The sequence below is a fragment of the Felis catus genome, chromosome F1, assembly GCF_018350175.1.
Source record: "Felis catus isolate Fca126 chromosome F1, F.catus_Fca126_mat1.0, whole genome shotgun sequence".
Taxonomy (NCBI): Eukaryota; Metazoa; Chordata; class Mammalia; order Carnivora; family Felidae; genus Felis; species Felis catus.
Window position 1 is genome coordinate 21,460,583 of NC_058384.1, and position 17,780 is coordinate 21,478,362.

General features: G+C 36.1%; 1 protein-coding gene across 5 annotated transcripts in view; it reads right to left on the reverse strand.

Moving 5' to 3' along the window:
• PLA2G4A (phospholipase A2 group IVA) overlaps window positions 1–17,780 on the reverse strand; it is a 159,657-nt gene that overhangs the window by 24,796 nt on the left and 117,081 nt on the right. For all 5 annotated transcript variants that reach the window (XM_006942736.4, XM_019821715.3, XM_019821716.2 and 2 more), the window contains 4 exons: window positions 16,583–16,720; window positions 16,402–16,494; window positions 12,889–12,960; window positions 5,518–5,760 (listed from right to left, as the gene is read on the reverse strand). In XM_006942736.4, the coding sequence (XP_006942798.1) occupies window positions 5,518–5,760; window positions 12,889–12,960; window positions 16,402–16,494; window positions 16,583–16,720 (546 nt within the window). The remainder of the gene's footprint in view (window positions 1–5,517; window positions 5,761–12,888; window positions 12,961–16,401; window positions 16,495–16,582; window positions 16,721–17,780) is intronic.

Here is a 17,780-nt window from a genome sequence, read left to right on the forward strand (position 1 = left end):
TCAAGTATGTATGGATTGTAGTGACAAGGTATGTTTCTACCAGCCAAGATTCTAAATTTCTATCCATCACAGAAACTGGAACCTAAGAATTATAACACTGAAAAATACATATATTATCAAATGTGATTTTAATATTTATTCCTCTGAAATTATTATTGTTTAAAAATTACATATGTGAATGTTTTATGTGAATGTTTGTGGGTCTTTTCTTATATTAGTTTTTAAATATTTTAATAAGAGCTGAAATTCATTATTTGGGTACTTTTATTTCTCCTAAAAACAGCTTCATTTATTTTGAGGGTCTATAATGTATTAGAAATTTCATATATGATATTTATCATCCCCATAATACTCTTACCAAAAAAGGTGTTATGAGTGTCATTTTAAAGATAAAACCCAAGGGGTCCAGTTTCACACAGTGACAGTCTGGATTCTAAGACAGGCCCACAGGGTCTAAGCCTTCTGCATAGGGTCATGTTGTTACTTCAGTAAGCGGCATGGCCATAAAATTGAAAGGGTTTAAAATGGATGACTTAAGGGGTGCCTGGGTGGCTCAGTGGGTTGAGCATCTGCCTCTTGATTTTGGTTCAGGTCATGATCCCAGGGTCATGGGATGGAGCCCCACGTTGGGCTCTGCACTGAGTGTGGAGCTTGCTTGAGATTCCCCCCACCCCCCGCCTCTCTCTCTCACTCTCTCTCTCTCTCCCTCTCCCCTGCTCGCACTTTCTCTCTCTAAAATAAAAAAACATATACAATTAAAAAAAAGTAAATACAATGGGTAACTTAAAAAGCAATAATTACAATATAGAGAGGCTACTTACACATGCATCTGTCAATCATTAAAACCACATTAATATGTGTATTTCATCACAGGTAAACACAAAAGTTTTAAAAACATATTAGTGGCAGTATTATTTTTTACACTGCAGTGATTTTCCCCTAATATGATAAAGTAAAATGATATCACAAATATCTTTCTTTGGCTTCATAAATAGTGCTTTTTAAAATCTTAGCTAAAAGATTACAAAAACAGACCATTTCTCTCATATTCCGTTTGGTTTGCTCCCTCTCATCATAAAACTGGTAGTGTCCCTCTTCCTCTTTTATATCCAAGATAACACCTGAGAGACAAATCATTATGTGCACCAATTCCCAGCTGTGGCACATAACTAAACACCGTATTTCCACCCTTCCAAATAAACTGACAGGAAGTAGTGTTTCCTACTTGTGTTGCAAACAACATAGTTTTGCAAGATATTAACAGATGTTCTTTACACAAAATAAGAGTTCCATGATCAAATGGGCTTGAGAAATATGATTTCAACAGCTTAAAGTAATAGCCAGTTATTGTGTTTGCCTTGGGCTAACTGCTCTTTTTAATGAAATGCTATTTAATCCTCACAGTAAGTCTCTAAGATAGATATCACTATTACTTCTATTTTATAAGTAAGCTATTATTTCTATTTTATAAGGAATAAACTGTGAGGATTGCTGCAACCTCACTGCCCTACGGTTCCGTCAGGATCAGGGCTGTCGGTTTTTAGTTTGGTTCCACTTTTCTACTATTGTTAACTGAGACTTATGCTAAGTAAGGGCCCAAGACTGTCCAGCTAATAAACGGCGCACCCAGGATTCAAATGTAAGCCAGTCTGCTTTTCAAGTCCTATACTTGAGGCACATTAATAAGCCAGTCTGCTTAAATTCATTAGAGTATCCCACTGCATTGTGAAAAGGGGGATGGAGCTGTTAGTTTTCCCAAATTTATTTGAATTTGAACCCGATTTATTGTATGATATCCACTAGAATGTCATAGAGAGTTTGATGAATACCACTACGGAGGAATATCCTCCCATAGTTTAAAGCCCACATGGTTTCTAAACCTGTAAGTGAGTTAATCAGGTTTTTTGATAGGTATGGAAACATGCTGGGTTCTATAATTACGTACCACCTCCTTAAAGCAGTTCAGCTGTATCTGCAGATACTGTATCCGCAGGTATCTGCAACGGTCATTTTATAAACACATCACACAGATTCAATTTATGATGTACCAAAATGTTTGGCTGCTTGTGTGTTGAACTCTGGCCTAAATTAACTCATGCCTCGATTTTTTATTCCAGATGGTATGTGTCACAGTGAATAACATAAACACAAAAGTAAACAGGAAAGAAGTTATGTAATTAATGGGCAGCTTCTCCAAAATTAGGTTCTAAAGGTATACAATGATTCTGAAGGAAACAAATGAGAGGAATCCACCTTCTCTTATTTTCAAAAGATTGTCTGCAAGGTGAGGTAATAGGCACAAAAACTACACTATTTTTTTTTCTCATTTTAGGTTAAGAGATTGTTTTCATTTTAAGATACTCAAATTTTAATCTGTAAAAACAAAAATCATCATAGGTAAACCAAAATGTAAGGTTTTCCTAAAATCTGTGTTTTTTTTTTTTTTTGTATGGGGCGGGGTACAAAAATAAAAGAAATAAACTTAGTGAATGTTTTAATTAAGATATGGTATTTTAAAGTGTATAATAAATAGAACTTTTAATGAAGACTTTATGAACCAAGATGATTATAGTTGGTTCATTATGAAGACTTTATGAACCAAGATGATTATAGTTGATGATTATGATACATCTTTTAACTTTAAGCTCCACAGACATAGTTAGTCTAAAGCTTGGAAATAATCAGGAGATAAACAGGGTCTACCTTAGTAAGGAGCTGTCGGAAAAAGCACTAATCGATTTAGCAAATCCAGTTTAACTCACTTACATTTTTTAGCAACGTTAATCTGTGAATTAGAGATTTGAACGAGCTCATCACTGACCCGACTGGCTTCTTGACTAAAATCAATAGGCCGTATACATTTTCTCAACTGGATAAATATAAAGTGAGTGAAATAGAGTTTTTATGAGATACAACACAAAGAAATAAATTTAAAGTTCCTTCCAAAGATCATTAATTTAAAACAATTTTCGGTTAAAACATTCCAAAACAGGCCAACAAAAGAATGGTTAGTCAATGTAATACCATATTTTGAGATGATTTATTTTTCTGCTTCCTCATTTTACTTTATGAGAACCAATCATGAGACTTCCTCCAAAGAGCACCCAATAAAGAAAGGAGTCAGATAAGGTGAGGTACAACTCTGTTCTCCAAGCACTATGGAGAGAAGTGAGGACTGTGTCCCACAGTTCCACCAGAATCAGGGTTGCTGGGTTTTAGTTTTACTCTACTTTTCTATTATTCTTAACTAGAGTATACAAATCCCTCCTATGAATCAAAACTTTAAGGAAAGGTCAAAAAATGATTTTAATTTTTATGAGGGTGAGAATTACATTTGTCTTGCTGAGCACTGGGTCTCTAGAACTAAACACATTGCAAGTGCTCTGCAAATACTGTGTAAATGCATGAACAAAGGAAAGAAAGAAGATGAAAATGAAGAACAATTTGAAAGAAGGTGAAAATAACAAAAGCCGTGCATTTCCTAAGGTTACCAAATTTATCTACTAAAAATACAAGATGCTGTTAAATTTGAATTTCAAACAAACAACAAATAATTTTTTAGGACAACTATGTCCCAAATGTTGCAGGGGCCATATTTACATAGGTGTATGTGTGTGTGTGTGTGTGTGTGTGTGTGTGTGTGTGTGTGTGTTATATAATATATACAATATATATATTATAGGTATAATATATAATTTGAATTTCAAATTTAACTAGGCCTGCTGTATTTGATCTAGCAACCCTAATGCCTCTGAATCTACATAAAATATTGCAAAACTACCAGGAAGTTGTTAAAATGCAGTGTGAAGAATTCATGCTGTGCAAACCACAGAGCTATGCTGGGTAAATGAATCAAAGTAATAACATAAAACAGATGTAATATAGTACACAGAAAGGAAACTTCCATTTTACATCAGCAAAACAATGACTAACAGAGACATGGAGTGTAGCAGAAAGGAAGACCTTTTGAGCAATGCTGAGGTCTGTGACCCCATTCTAGCTCAGCTGATAAATTTTGGAAAATGAGAACGATTTTCTTTGATCTCCCTTTTCTATAGTGGAATATAACTAAAGATTCTTCCTAATTCTAAATGATCTTTGAGAATGGGGATTATAACGGCAGTAAGTATAATCATGTGCCACAAGACAAGTAATGTCACTGATAAATGGTCGTGTTTTTTTTTTTTTTTTAATTTTGGATGAATTTTCAAATGGGATATTGATTTTATCACAAATAGACTTTTATCATTGCTAATATATGAAAGGGTTTGGATTACAGGTATATAATCATACCATACCTCACATCCTAGACTTGGATGCCATAAACATAATGCAAAGTATAGTGAGTTTCTACTCCTCTTGTTTAAACAACAAGGACAACTTCTGCTTTTGCAATTCCCCTTAAGCTCAAGCAACAAATGGAAACAGCACTATGAGAAACACCACCAAACCTAAAGTCATGCCCTAATTTTCACAAATATTTTATAGGCATGATGCTTAACCAAAGAGTAGAAGAAAGGTTTTTGGAAAAATTCCACTTAAGTTTCTAAAGCTTCCTCTTGATGCCCTTAGGCAGAAATGACTGGGAAATGACATTTGGGCAGTTAACAGAAAAAAATGATGGTGTGATGTAGTAGAAAGATTTAAGATGACAGAATCATTATAAGAAAGATGATTATGAATTGATTAGTCACCAAGGCAAATTTAACTTTTAATTTGAAACACGAAATGAACTGAAGAATAAAGGGAATTATTCTTTGGAATTTGGCCCACTGAGTGGGTTCTTACCAGCTGGCCTTAAGAAAGCTACCTAACCTTTCTGAGAACTGGAGGGACACACTCAGTAGCCTGATGGTCACTGAGACTGGTGAACTCAACTCTATTTCACGCACTTGGGTTGCATGCATTACTGTGTGGCAGCAGATGGCCAACTAAGGACCCCATTTACCAGAATCCCTTCCAGCACTGGTTCTGCTGAGACCTGTCCTTTGCCAAGGAGAAAAACCCACATGAGATTCAAAGGAGGAAATGAGACAGAGGCTACATTTCTGCCATTTCTACTGCCAAGCACAGTTGTGTGGGCGTTTGTTGGGGGTGATTCTAAAGTGTTTTTGGAATCATTTCTAGAAGCTCAGTCTGGAGTTTGCTCTTCCAAGCCTTGGAGCAATTTTGTAAACACCTACTTCCCTACTTTAAACCCCTCTCAATTAAACAAGGGAGAGGGTTTCCTGTTTTCTGAGTGAACCTTGTCCACTACAGAGAGGATCTAAGATCCCTCCTCAATGTTTCAATGAAAATTTTCTATGCTGAAATAACTATGCCCTTTCCTGTCTAATGGATGTTCTTCTTCTAAAAAACAGTAATCTGAAGCCCTTCACACATTACATGGATGTAGCTGTAATTGAGTATATGTGAATAAATATTGAATATGATCAAAAGGCTTCTTCTCCCTAGAAAGGAATACAGATCTCCTGAATTAGGAGAAACAAACACATGGATTTTGTGTTGTGTGCTTACCTGCAACAGCTGTATCCAATTCATCTTCATCCAATGATTCCTGTGTGGTAAAGTCTTTCAGAGGAGATATTGGATAGGATGTATTGAGATTCAAGCCCAACATGAAGTTGTGTACCTTCCCAGCACGTCCTTCTCTGGTATTGAATAAAGTTGAATCACTCACCAAAGCCATTAACATACGATGGACCCAACTTGCTTGGTTATCATTTTGATATTCCCTTTTAGCATCTTCATTTTCAGTGCCTAAGGAAAAAGAAAAAAAACACTGTGTAGATTCCCAAATCCATTGAAAAAAATCTTTGGGCAACTGAACGTTAAAATTAACAGCAAAGCTAGGGGCGCTTGGGTGGCGCAGTCGATTAAGCATCTGACTCTTGATCTTTGCTCAGGTCATGATCTCACAGTGTGTGAGTTCGAGCCCCACATTGGGGCTCTTTCCTTCTCTCTGCCCCGCCCCAGCTTGTGCGCTTTCTCTCTCTCAAAATAAATAAACTTAAAAAATAAAAAAAAAATTAAAGCGAAGCTCTATGGCTTTTGATTTAACAAGCATTTATTTGTATAAATTAATGCAGTAAAATATTTCAGTTAATAATTTTTGTTCTTAAATTTTTCTTACTTTATCCTTTACCTATAGTCAGTCTAGAGGTTATGTTCTTAATGTGTTACTTGGTCTATGCTTAGGTTTTCAGACAAACTGCTACTTTCCCCTTTCTGTCCTTCCCTAGTCCTTTTCTTCCTTTTCTCTTGGCTACACACACACACACACACACACACACAGGGAAATTCCACAGTAGATAATCCTCTCCTCTTCATTACTTAAGTTGCGTTCTGTATCTTGTTTAGTAAACATCCAGAAATCATCCAAACTGAGAATAGGCACCTGAAGGATTCAACACGCATATTTGCTGCTCAATAAACACTCTATAAATAGTCATTTCATCCTTGCTTGTAAAGTATGGAATTTAAAGCCATGTAATTTAAACATGTGCTTTAAATGTCTTACAATTCAGCAACTTTCCAAAAGAAGCAGTCTTAAATGACTTCTTCCTTCAAACCTACACAAATATCACCGTTACTTGGGAAGCCATGTTTAGAACATTGGCTCCAGAATCAGATTGCCTGGATTTCAATCCTCTCTCCGCTGCTTAACTAGTTAATTCTTTTCAGCCTTCATTTCCTCATCAGTAAACCCCACAGGGCTGTTGTGAAGACTGAGATAGTGCATTTGTGTAAATCTCTTAGAAAAGTGCATGGCCCATATTAAATTCTTAACAAACATTAGTTAGTAGAAGAGATAGTTGTGGTAACAGCAGCAGCTGCATAATCATTATCATTGATATGATTCATTCATAATCCAAATCAAAGAAAACCGTGGTCGAGTATAACCCCACCTGCCTACATCCCTCTGTTCAGATTTCTGGGAACTCTCTTTATATGCAATATGTAAAACTGTATGTGTGTGTATTTGAGAAAAAAAGTCTATGTTCAAACTTCATAATTTCTAGTAAATGTTAATTAAACATACATAAAACCATAATAAATACTGATTTTTATCCTCATAAAGATTTGCTTAACTGAGCTAAGTAAATGAATGGATATTTCTTTCAGGAACGAATTCAGATACTACATACAAAAAACACATACATTTTCCTACTCTCACACTTTCTAAAGCCAAATATGACAAAGAAAATCTTTCACGAGAACAAATTAGGCTTTAAAGTGAATGATTTAGTGGTGCCTGGGTGGTCAGTCAGTTAAGCATCTGACTCATGATTCATGAATTTGAGCCTCACATTGGGCTCTGTGCTGACAGCATGGAGCCTGCTTGGGATTCTCTCTCCCCCTGACCCCTCTCTCTACCCCTCCCCTGCTCATGCATGCATTCTCTCTCTCTCCCTCAAAATAAGTAAATAATCATTAAAACAAATAAAATGAATGATTTAGAGGTGCCCGGGGGCCCAGTCAGTTGAGTGTCCCACTCTTGATTTTGACTCCTGTCATGATACCAGAGTCATGGGATTGAGCCCCATACTGGACTCTGCACTGAGAGTGGAGCCTGCTTAAAATTCCATCTCTCTCTCCCCCTTTGCTCTTCTCCCCCACTTGCATGCACTCTCTCTCAAAAATAAATACATAAATAAATAAATAAATAAATAAATAAATAAATAAATAATAAAGTGAATGATTTATATCTTCAGTTACACAGGATATGAATAAGATAATCAGTAATTTGTAGCTTCCTCCTCCTCCTCCACCTCCCTCTCCTTTTCTCCTTCTTCCTCTTTCCTTCCTTCTCCTCCTCTTCCTTCTTTTGCACCATCATAATTACCATCATCATCACCATCATTATTGCTATTATTAAATAAACACTCTGCACTAGAAAATCTACTGTCCTTATGAGACATTTAGAAATGGCATCATTTGTGGGACAAACCCAGGCTTCAACATATAAATGATAATCTACTGCTTTTTTAGTTATAATACTAAGCACATTTCTGTTTGCATAGTCTTTTACAACTTAAAGTCCTTTGTATGCATTTGCAATTTGATAATTATAACAATTCTATGAGAGCAAGTAAAATGATGCCAGTATAGATTTGAAGAAACCAAAGTTGAAAATCCCTGAAGACTTTGCTCAAAATCATAAGATGAAAAATGAAGAAGCCTCAAGACAATGAGAAGACAAGACACGGACTGGGGGAAAATATTTGCAGAAGACATCTAAGAAAGGACTGTTATCCAAAATGTACAAAGAACTCTTAAAATTCAAAATAAGAAAACAAACATCCCAATTTAAAAAATGGGTAACAGACACCTCACCAAAGAAGACACAGAAATGGCAAGTAAGCACATGAAAAGATGCTCCACATCATATGTCATCAGGGAAATACAAATTAAGCAACAATGAGATAACATTACACATCTATTAGAAATGTGCAAATTGTAAACACTGGCATTACTGAATGCTGGTGAGGATATGAAGCAACAGGAACACTTATACATGCTCATGGGAATGCAAATCAGTACAGCCACTTGGGAGGTTTCTTTCTTTCTTTCTTTCTTTCTCTCTCTCTCTCTCTCTCTCTCTCTCTCTCTCTTTCTCTCTCTCTCTCTCTCTCTCTCTCTCTCTCTCTCTCTCTCTCCTCTTTCTTTCTTTCTTTCTTTCTTTCTTTCTTTCTTTCTTTCTTTCTTTCTTTCTTTCTTTCTCTCTCTCTCTCTCTCTCTCTTTCTTTCTTTCTTTCTTTCTTTCTTTCTTTCTTTCTTTCAAGTAGCCTTCACATCCAACACAGAGCCCAATGTGGGGCTCAAACTCACAACCCTGAGATCATGACTGGAGGTGAGATCAAGACTTGAGCCGAGATCACTGATTTTTGCACTGTTGGTGGGAATGCAAACTAGTACAGCCACTCTGGAAAACAGTATGGAGATTCCTCAAAAAATTAAAAGTAGAACTACCCTATGACCCAGCAATTGCACTACTAGGTATTTATCCAAAGCATAAAATAATGCTGATTTGAAAGGGCACATGCATCCCAATGTTTATAGCAGCACTATCAACAATAGCCAAATAACGGAAAGAACCCAAATGTCCATCGACTGATGAATGGATAAAGAGGATGTGATATGTATATACATATACATACACACACAATGGAATGTTACTTGGTGATCAAAAAGAACAAAATCTTGCCATTTGCAACAACCTGGGTGGAACTAGAATATATTATGCTCAGTGAAATAAGCCAGTCAGAGAAAGACAAATATTGTATGATTTCACTCATATGTGGACTTTAAGAAACAAAACAGATGGGGCACCTGGGTGGCTCAGTCGGTTAAGCATCCGACTTCGGCTCAGGTCATGATCTCACAGTCCATGAGTTCGAGCCCCATGTCGGGCACTGTACTGACAGTTCAGAGCCTGGAGCCTGTTTCAGATTCTGTGTTTCCCTCTTTCTCTCTCCTCTCCCGCTCATGCTCTCTCTCTTCTCAAAAATAAATAAATTTTAAAAAAATTAAAAAAAAAAGAAACAAAACAGATGAACATAGGGGAAGAGAAGGAAAAATAAGATAAAAACAGAGGGAGGCAAACCATAAGAGACTATTTTTTTTGTCTTTTCAAAATTTTATTTAAATTCTAGTTAGTTAACATACAGTACAACACTGGTTTCAGAAATAGAATTCAGTGATTCATCATTTACATGCAACACCCACAATCCTAAATACCCACCATATCACCCGGCTAGCCCATCTCCCACTCAACTCCCTCCATCAACTCACAGTTTGTCCTCTATCATTAAGAGTTTCTCATGGTTTATTTCCCTCTCTCTTTCCAGCCGCTCTCGTATGTTCATCTGTTTTATTTCTTAAATCCATATATGAGTGAAATTCTCTCTCACTGACTTATTTTGCTTAGCATAATACATTCTAGCTCCATCCACATCATTGCAAATGGCAAGATTTCATTCTTTTTGATCACTGAGTGATAGTCTATTGTGTGTGTGCATATATACACAATAGAATATTGTGTAGAATATATAAGAGACTCTTAAGTTCAGAGAACAAACTGAGGGTTGCTGGAGGGGAGGTGGATGGCAGGATGGGCTAAATTAGAGATGAGCATTAAGGAAGGAGGGCACTTGTTGAGATGAGCACTGGGTGTTATATATAAGTCATGAATCACTGGGCTCTACTCCTGAAACCAATACTACATTGTGTGTTAACTAACTCAAATCTAATTTAAAAAAAAATACAAAAAAAAACCCCCAAAACAAAAAAAGGACCTGAGCTGAGATCAAGAGTCAGATGCCCAATCAACTGAGCCACCCAGGCACCCCTGGAAGTTTCTACAAAACTAAATTATACGCCCATCACATGATCTAGCAATCATGTTTCTTGGTTTTTACCCAAAGGAGTTGAAAACATATCTACACAAAATTTGAACATGAGCATTTGTAGCAGCTTTATTCATATTTGTCAAAAAATTGGAAGAAAACAAGATGCCCTTCAATAGGTGAATGGATAAATAAACTGGTACATCCAGACAATGGAATGTTACTCAGTGCTACAAACAAATCAAAACAAAACCAACATAAACAAAAAAGAGTTCTCAAGCCATGAAAAGACATGGAGGAAATTAAAATGCATATTACTAAGTGAAAGAAGTCAATATGAAAAGGCTATACTCTGTATGATTCCAATGATATGACATTCTGGAAAAAGCAAAACTATGAAGATAGTAAAAATACGAGTGGTTGCCAGAGGTTGGGGTGGGGTGGGGGTAGAGGGATGAATAAACAACACAGAGGGATGTTTAAGGCAGTGAAAGTACTCTGCATCAAACTATAAGGGTAGATACACGTCATTATACGTTTGTGAAAACCTACAGAATATATGATACCAAGAGTAAATCCTAAAGTTTGGACTTGGGGTGATAATGATGTGTCAATGTAGGTTCATGGATTATAACAAATGTACCACTCTGATATAGGATGTTGACAGTGGGGGAGGCTCTGTGTGTATGTGGGTTCAGGAAGTATATGGGAACTCTCTGTTCTTTTCGCTCAATTTTGTTGTCAATCTAAAACTACTGTAAAAACATTTTATTTAAAAGGAAGAAAATGAATATTAAGAGCTAATACTAGAAATCCCCAAATAATCCTCAACAGCCTTCACCAAAATAGGCTGGTACTAAAACCAAAGCAGCCATGTTCAAAGGGTCTTTGAACTTCTCAGCCCTAGGGTAACCAGAGGTGATCAAATGCACTGACCATCTATAGTAATTTACTTCATAATTAACAAGCCATTATTACGTCTACCTGACAGTTCTTATGTCAATATCAGTTCTAGAAATGTTAGACATATGCTGTCTATTCCCTTTGTACTGGCTAGCTCCCTTCATTAAAAGGAAATTCATCATCATCATCATCATCATCATCATCATCATCATCATAATAAAAAGACCTGAAGACCTGAACAACTAAAAAAATTAAAATTAAAACTATGAAGGAGAGGGAATTAGGACTGAGTTCTTTCCAGCGCAGGGTTCTTTCAGGGTTCCTGCCTAAGGACCTGGCTACTATATGTAATGAGGCAAATCACTGACTGCATGAAGCAGCCGGACAGTGGGCAAATTGGGACTGAAGTGCAAACCGAGCAGTGGTCAAACCTAGTGCCTGGTGGAAAGTTCTGTCTGCCCAGGGAAAGGTTATTTTTTTTAAAAACGTTACAAGAAACTACATGCTAGCCAAGCTGTGGGCTTGTGTAGCTGCTGAATTTTGCAGAGAAGGTACCTCTCTCCTAGGTTATACAAACTCATCTGATGAGTAAGTCACAGCTCAGGCGTGAAAATGTTGATTTGCAGCAAGGATTAAACGGGCTCTTCCAACATCTACACCACGGCTGGAGGAATTCTTGAACTTTAGAGCAAGAAAACACTTAATAGCTTGTAAAATCTAGGTGATCATATTCAAACTGTTGTAGGATGCTTACCCAGTTGTTATAAAATGTAAAAATCACTCCATTTACCACATAACATTGGCAACAAATATCCCTGATCCTCACCTTGTCCCTGCCCCGACTTCATCATTGATGTCCTGATCCACACCAAGCTCAAAGCTGCCTTGTCGAAGTGTGAAAGAACTCATTTGTACTCAGAAATAACATATACAATAAAAAGTTCTTGATAATTCTCCCCCACTTTATCACCGATCTCTTCCTAAAAGATAGATTGCTGACAATGGGGTAAGGCTCGGGGAGTGTGAAGAAGTTTTCACATGATACTTTATCAATAATAAAAATTTTCAAGATAAAATTTTAACTTAAAGCCATGTAAAAATGTTCCCATAAGAGGGCGCCTGAGTGGCTCAGCTGGTTAAGTGTCCAACTCTTGATCTGGGCTCAGGTTGTGATCTCACGGTTTGTGGGATTATGCCCACGTTGGGCTCTGTGCTGACAGTGCCTGCTTGGGATTCTCTCTCTCTCTCTCTCTCTCTCTCTCTCTCTCTCTCTCTCTCCCTCTCTCTGCCTCTCTCCTGCTTGTGTGCACTCTCTCTCTCTCTCTCAAAATAAATAAATAAACTTAGAAAATGTTCCTATATCACAATTTTCATGCCAAGAAGCCTGGTGCTCTAAACAGACCTAGAATTCGTTACTTCTACCGTCTTAGTTTATTCTCCATTTGTCCCATGGGTAACATTTTGAGCTATTAAAAAGAAAAGAGTAAGGGATATTTCTGTTGTACATTTTATTACACATACAACGTTGATCTTCTCTGTGAACTGAAAGCTACAATTCGATAGCACTCAGTGAGACAATCAGACACAACATTCATATTCTTTTCTAAGGGACCTCTGCCAGAGAAAATTCCCTTACCTTTGGGTTCTTGTGATTCATCATCGCTATCCGAGCTGTCATTACTCACAATATGCTCTGCTGTAATATTTTCTGTGGAAAGAAAACAAAACAATTGGACTATCTCAGGTGTCAAGGCTCACAATTAAATTTATCATAAGGAAGTAATCTGAGGAAAACCACCAAGTGAGATCTACTAGGTTTATTAGTGGAAATTTAGATCAATTTAGTACCTAATTCAATAGTTTCAAATTTCCCACTGGAAAACAAATTTCCTGGGACAGGAAAAATTAGTCTAAAACTACTCCTTCATGATTTAAAGGAAAGGATCTTTATTTCTCTTAGTTCTGACAGAAAGAATACCTTGGTCATAGGAGGCTCCTGTTATGCCAAAACGATATAATTTTCTTTAATTAAATATGTTTAAGGCTGTTTCTGAGGGAAAATTCAGGGCAAAACCAAAATCTATAGGAAGACTACAGAACAGTTCCTTCAAAATGAATGAAAGCTACTAATATAAGGTATCCTTTGATTTTCAATAATACAGAGAATTGCTTATTGAGATGTGCCTTTTGGTGTCAAAAAATTTGTGCTTTCTCAGAACATATTAAGAGGGCGGTTATGAAAATTAAAACTTAGAAACCATATACCCTTAAAACAAAGACAGGAGTAAAATCTGGCATAATAACTAGTCATTGTTTTTTTAGAACACACAGACCATCCTTATTATCATTTGTAGAAGAATCAAACTTTCTTTGGACACTTACATGAAACCACTTTCTATATAACAGTGACTTTTGTTTTTTCCTTCTATGAGTCAATAGACTTTTTTTTATTTAAAAAAAACCCCTGACTCTAAATTTTTAATTTTCCGTTCTAGAATCATTTAGGGGCTTTAAACTTGGAGAAATATAGGTATAACATATAGTTTCCCCATATTACTCTGTGTATGTTTATTATATCTGCATAAATGTCACATACCTGAATGAGAGTATATAACGGAAGGGTTTTAAATGCTTGAGGTAGTAGGTTAACTTTTTAGATTTATTTAATTTTACTGGTATGATTACACATATGAAATTCAATAAAAGAGTGTTCACAGATTAATATTATTCATTTAATTTCATGAGTATTTCAGAAGGTAGTTTTGTTGTACAGAAGAGGGTGAGGTGTTAGCAAATGACCCACTGTGGGTGTCATATACATTAGGTATGTTTTTGGTCCTATATATATTTTGGCAGAACAAAATTTTCTTTCTTTTTTTTTTAAGCATTTTTTCCGGTCAATTTGATACTCTCCTTTAAGAAAATGGTTCACCAAAATATCATTCAATTTTACAAAGATATTTTCAAGAGATGAACAGTTTAATATTTGAATGTATCTATTTTCCATCACTATCGCATGATATGTAGCTCCATCTGTTCAAAAGCATAGATGGCTCACATTCAAAATTCCTTGAGAAAATGTGAAGAATTTCATTTCGAGTTATCGGATTGTAGTCCAATTTTCCGTAATGTCTTTCTTCAGAGGGGAAAAAGCAAAAACAGAAACAACCTCTGAACACCCCTTTAAGAGGTAAACTTTAATCAGCCACTGGATGAAAAGAATCAGCAGGAGTCTTCAGATTCCCCTCAGTCACCTCTCTGGTCTCATTTCTGGAAAGCCTTACCTAATCTGAGGTAACACGCATCCTGGATCACAAGCACATAATACCCCTCACAGTCTGACACAGAGGACAAGTAAATAGGCCGCCAAACCACTGGCCTCAAAGGAAACATCCAACAGCAAAGAATATTCTGAAGACTGTATAATATAAACATTCTCCTTTTCCTTGGCCTTCAGCCATTGTCTCACCCACCTTCGGATCTGTTATTTCAGTCCTATTCTCTTCCTGCCATCGGAGGAAAAAATAACAAGCTCTAGAGGTATCTGGATCATTCAACAGAGAAGGAGCTCAGAGAAGCAAGCATTATAACATGGGCTCCTTCTGTTTCTGTCCTCTTTTATTCTGAAATCTTCACATAATTTTGAGAAGAGTTAGTGATTTCTGCAAAATTAGGTGGCTATTTATCCATCTGCGCTGTGATGTTCATTTCAAAAAGTCAAGTCAGAACATTTCAGCATGATACACTCGGCTTTAGAGTTACTCTTAAGAGAACGTGGCTCTGTAAGTTAAGGTCGGAGCAGGCTCAAAACTTCCACCAACCCTGACTGCTTGTTAAGTGAGTGCTGCTCAGAGGACAGAGGCAAAGTGCTTTCTTTATTGTTTTTATTTTTATTTTAAAATCTTTCATTCTAGTGCAATCATTAAGATCACTTCTCCATTACTTATCAAGAGCTACTCAAAAATACAAATGATACTATTTAATAAAAAAATTAAGGACCATGGAGAACTGCTGTGAACATAATACACATATCAAATAGCTAAACTCAATTTTGCAGGATGAATAACACTACTTATAAGCCAATTTGTAGTGCATTAATTAATGCTACAATTGTGTTCTTTTTTCTTTTTTGCATATAAAACTTAATTGCATCAACTGTCACTGCCTGGAAAAGCTAAGGGCAGCTGGTCAAAAAAAATCCTACGTTAAGCTTTTTACATCCAAGTATTCTTCAAATGAATTGATTGTTGAAAAAGTCATTTATGCTATTCTGTTAACTCTATCCTTACATAGATTGTGATATTTCATGGACAGAGAAGAGACAGTAGGTTGTTAGTGTGCGGATAATCTACAAGACCCTCTTCCCCAGTCGCTGATGGGCTGACTCCCAATTCAGATTTAGCATTCACTGTTCCTTCCCACAGCCAATCAAAGTAGCCATAAGGAAACAGGGTTGGCACTTGGGAGACACTGAAGGTATGTTTCATTTTGTTTGCTTTGAGTCAAATTTACTCATCAAACAAAACATAAAAGTTCCTGTCGTTCATCTTATAACGAATGAAAACCACTGGTCCTCAAATGAGTTGGTCTACTTTTTCAAGTTTTGTAAATATTATATATTAACTTATTATGGGACAGGAAGTTAGATTTAAAGAAAACCATTAGTGTTCATTTACTAGATGTGATTTGAAATAATTTTTTCCTCCTTCTTGATGTGACTCAGCTATAGGAAGCTAACAGAATTCTAGTGGGTTAGTATTTTAGAGTTAAGTAAACCCGCAAGTGTGAATTTAGGTGTCATATTGTGTTTAACTGCTGATGAGTCTAATGTTGTAAAAACTAACTGTATTTGATAAAAGGAAACAAATAATATGTTTAGATATTTAATGACTAAGAGGAATAGAGATGCCTAGTTGAAAATTATTCTTAGGAATTGATAGTTTTTATGAAATTCACAACCTCAGTGTCAGGATAATACTTAAGAAGTAATATACATATGATTTCCAGGAAATATTTAGGTTGATTTAACCAAGCTATTGGTAACTTCAGAATAACTACACTCTTTATGATGATTTAATTGTCTATACATGCATGTTAAAATTTGCCAGTTTAGCATAATATGGTCAACAGAAACATGTTTTTACAATACCTAGTTCTTCCTCCATTGTGGAACCTTTATTTTGTGAGCCAGAAACTCCCAAGACTCTGTTGAACAATATAGAAAACGCACTGCCCCAGACACCTAAAATAAAGCAAAAATGAAGAATAACTTAGAATTCACCAAGATATAAAACAGTCAGGCAGACAAAGAGTAGATTTTGATCACTTACCCATTAAGAAATGCAAGGGGTTTTCTTCATATTTCTTCACAACTGTTCCCATAAAAAATTTGCTTCCAAATAAGTCAGGAGCCATAAAAGTACCATATTTAGCCATGCCAATCTCATATGGACTAAATTCAACCCAATCTGAAAGCATTTTTAAAAGGCACAATCCATTAGTAGGAAAATACTACAGAAATGCACACTGTTAAAGATCACTTCCAACAATGCCTTGATTATTTTCATTTATTTAAAATATTTTTTAAAACTTAACCAAATGCCTTTATGTATATGCCATTGTAGAGAAGTCAGTGGAAAAAACTTACTGAAATGAGAACAAAAAAAAAATCCCTTCAAATTTGTACAAGCTGAATATCTTTTGCATTAAAAGCTCAGACATCTTTAATAAAATCCATCTTAATTCTAAAGAATGGAAAACAGAAAACTGCTAACTCAGATGTAAAATCCATGAAGGTGATAGAAGAAATTAAACTCTGATAACGCAAGTAGACTATGAAAGTAGAAGAAATTGTTTTCTAATATTTTCCTTTTCTTTATCTTTCCTTAATTTTGCCTATTAACCATTGTTCTAACTCACAAGATTATAACACAAAGTTTTTATGCTGAGTGTCTTAAGAAATACATGGTAATAGGGTCAATAAAGTATAATTTCTAGGAGTAGAGGCTATGGAGCCAGAGTCCCAGGTTCAAATCCCATTTTTCTTCTTACTAACTGTGCAACCTTGGGTAGATTACTTGTGTTCTTGGTGTCTTACTTCCCTAATCTATAGGATGTGAATAAAATCAGGAGACCGTAGAATTGTGAAAATGTAATGAGTTAAGAAACGTAGGGGCGCCTGGGTGGCTCAGTCTGTTAAGCATCCGACTTTGGCTCTGGTCATGATCTCATGGTTTGTGAGTTCGAGCCCCACATCAAGCTCAGTGCAGACAGCTCAGAGCCTGGAGCCTGCTTCGGATTCTGTGTCTCCCTCTCTCTCTGTCCTCCCCTACTCACACTCCTTCTCTCTCTCAAAAATAAATAAACATTAAAAAAATGTTTTAAAAATGTAGAGAACTCAGAAGAAGGAATAGCACATCTTAATCACTCCATAAATGGTAGCCACTACTACATTTCATGTATTTCCCTGGCTAACACTATGTTTAATTATGCATCCAAAAAGAATTCCCATTTCTGACACCCATTTCC